We start from the raw sequence: 1,697 nt of genomic DNA on the forward strand, positions 1-1,697 counted from the left end.
GAAGTCTGTTGTGTGAATTGTTGCTTGATTATTATGTAATAATCTGAATTTTGCATAATTAATACTCCATTGTTATCTAAATAATAGTATCGATCCATATTAGAAAGAAATCTGAATGCAATTCATCAATTCAAGTACTCCAATCCATACATTAAAGCATCAAATGTACCATAAACATAGTATTTCTCAATCATTCATACATTAAAACACAAGAACAACATTGAGAACAATATCACTAAAGGCTGAACAGCTACTCTTCCTTGAACCTCTTCTTCACTTCATCCAAGCTTTCAATATCTCATATAAATGACTTTATCTCTCTGTTTTCAAATACCCAGCAAATCAATAATCTCAACTACAATAGTATTCCAATCAATCTTTGGAAACATTTGCGCTCCCCAGAAACAAAAAGTTCTTTTAATTTCTTGCACACCGTAAACATCTAACTTTAGAGTCAAACAAAATAGCAGAATTGAACTACCTTCAAGTACAATGAATCATTAACTAATGAGTAAAATTTTATATATATGTACGCTTAATTATAGATATAGAAATACATGGAGCTATTCAATAAACCAAGATCAGTAATTGAAAAGCAAACACCAACTAAGATGAAGATCACTTACACGTAACGTAGACTAAGCAAACTCCACCCAAATGCCCACCAATCTTTCAGCTTAAGACAAATATATCAATTCCATTAGTAATCAGTGTTAACTCCCAGATTTGATTACCAAACTGCCCAAAATGGGATTCTTTTGAAACCCTTAAAATGATAGGAATCCTCTTAAGACACTTACTTCTGCCACTCAAACCCAGATGGGCATGGGTTGAACAAATAGGGAGCAAAAAGCCAAGAGAGTGCCATGAACCAACTGGTCATTGTAAGAAGAATGTATGATAGAGCACTGCCATCATCATATCCATAAGCAAGGTACACTATGAACAAAAGAACTACTTCCAACCTGCAAACCAGAAGGAAAATAAATGATCAGTACACATACAAATCAATTTTCTTTTATAGGAAGCACATATTTCTTTGCTAACAAAGAAAAATATGGATTATACCTTTTTTTTAATGCATTATCTCTTGATATATCACTAAACTGCACATGATAATTGACCATGTCTATGTTGTGAAACAACATTGCTGGGAGATTATACTTGAATAAATTAACTTGCAAGTAAAAAATTAGAAATATCCCAACATATCTGCCAAATTTTATTACTTCCCAACCTTCCCAGATGCTATAGCAATATAGAATTTCATAATTCACCATTATATAGTGCAACTTGTCAAAAAGAGAAGAGAGAAGAGAAAGAACAGGAATCACACCCTTGGATAAAATGACTGCAGAAGTAAAGCCTGTAATTCTCTGTAAACTTAGTATGCCGGACTACAAATCCCTTGCCAATTGCTTGATACTTGATAGTATTAAAAAAAATAAGCACAAGCCCAATTGACGAAAATCCCAAACTGAAAATAAAACCACTCAAGAGCAATCAAATCAAAACTACTTGCCCTCTATGTGTTTCCTCAGATACTACATCTAAAAAGACATGACTATACCCTCAGATTCAGCTAATTCAGCTACTTTGCTCAACTAATAGAATAACTTATTTTCATTCCTTGTGACTCCTAATGGGTTTCCACCATAAAAATGTGCAAAAGGAACAAACTTGATCCTTGGATTCAG

General features: G+C 33.1%; 1 protein-coding gene across 1 annotated transcript; it reads right to left on the reverse strand.

Moving 5' to 3' along the window:
- Positions 1-450: 450 nt before the first annotated feature.
- LOC121049062 (callose synthase 9-like) lies at positions 451-1,300 on the reverse strand. The gene is made up of 3 exons (XM_040505525.1): positions 1,069-1,300; positions 801-965; positions 451-676 (listed from the first exon to the last, which is right to left on the reverse strand). The coding sequence occupies exons 1-3, from the start codon at positions 1,278-1,280 to the stop codon at positions 673-675; spliced, it is 381 nt and encodes a 126-aa protein (XP_040361459.1). The 5' UTR covers positions 1,281-1,300; the 3' UTR covers positions 451-672.
- Between the last annotated feature and the right edge of the window lie 397 nt (positions 1,301-1,697).

Source organism: Rosa chinensis, chromosome 5 (assembly GCF_002994745.2).
Source record: "Rosa chinensis cultivar Old Blush chromosome 5, RchiOBHm-V2, whole genome shotgun sequence".
In the NCBI taxonomy this organism is placed as follows: Eukaryota; Viridiplantae; Streptophyta; class Magnoliopsida; order Rosales; family Rosaceae; genus Rosa; species Rosa chinensis.

What these genes read in the sequence shown, in the direction of transcription:
- LOC121049062 (XM_040505525.1), bottom strand. Translation starts at nt 1,280, where the DNA reads ATGGTGAATTATGAAATTCTATATTGCTATAGCATCTGGGAAGGTTGG. An exon ending in GATAATGCATTAAAAAAAAG is followed by an intron (nt 966 to 1,068) that starts GTATAATCCATA and finishes TCTGGTTTGCAG; the next exon opens with GTTGGAAGTAGTTCTTTTGT.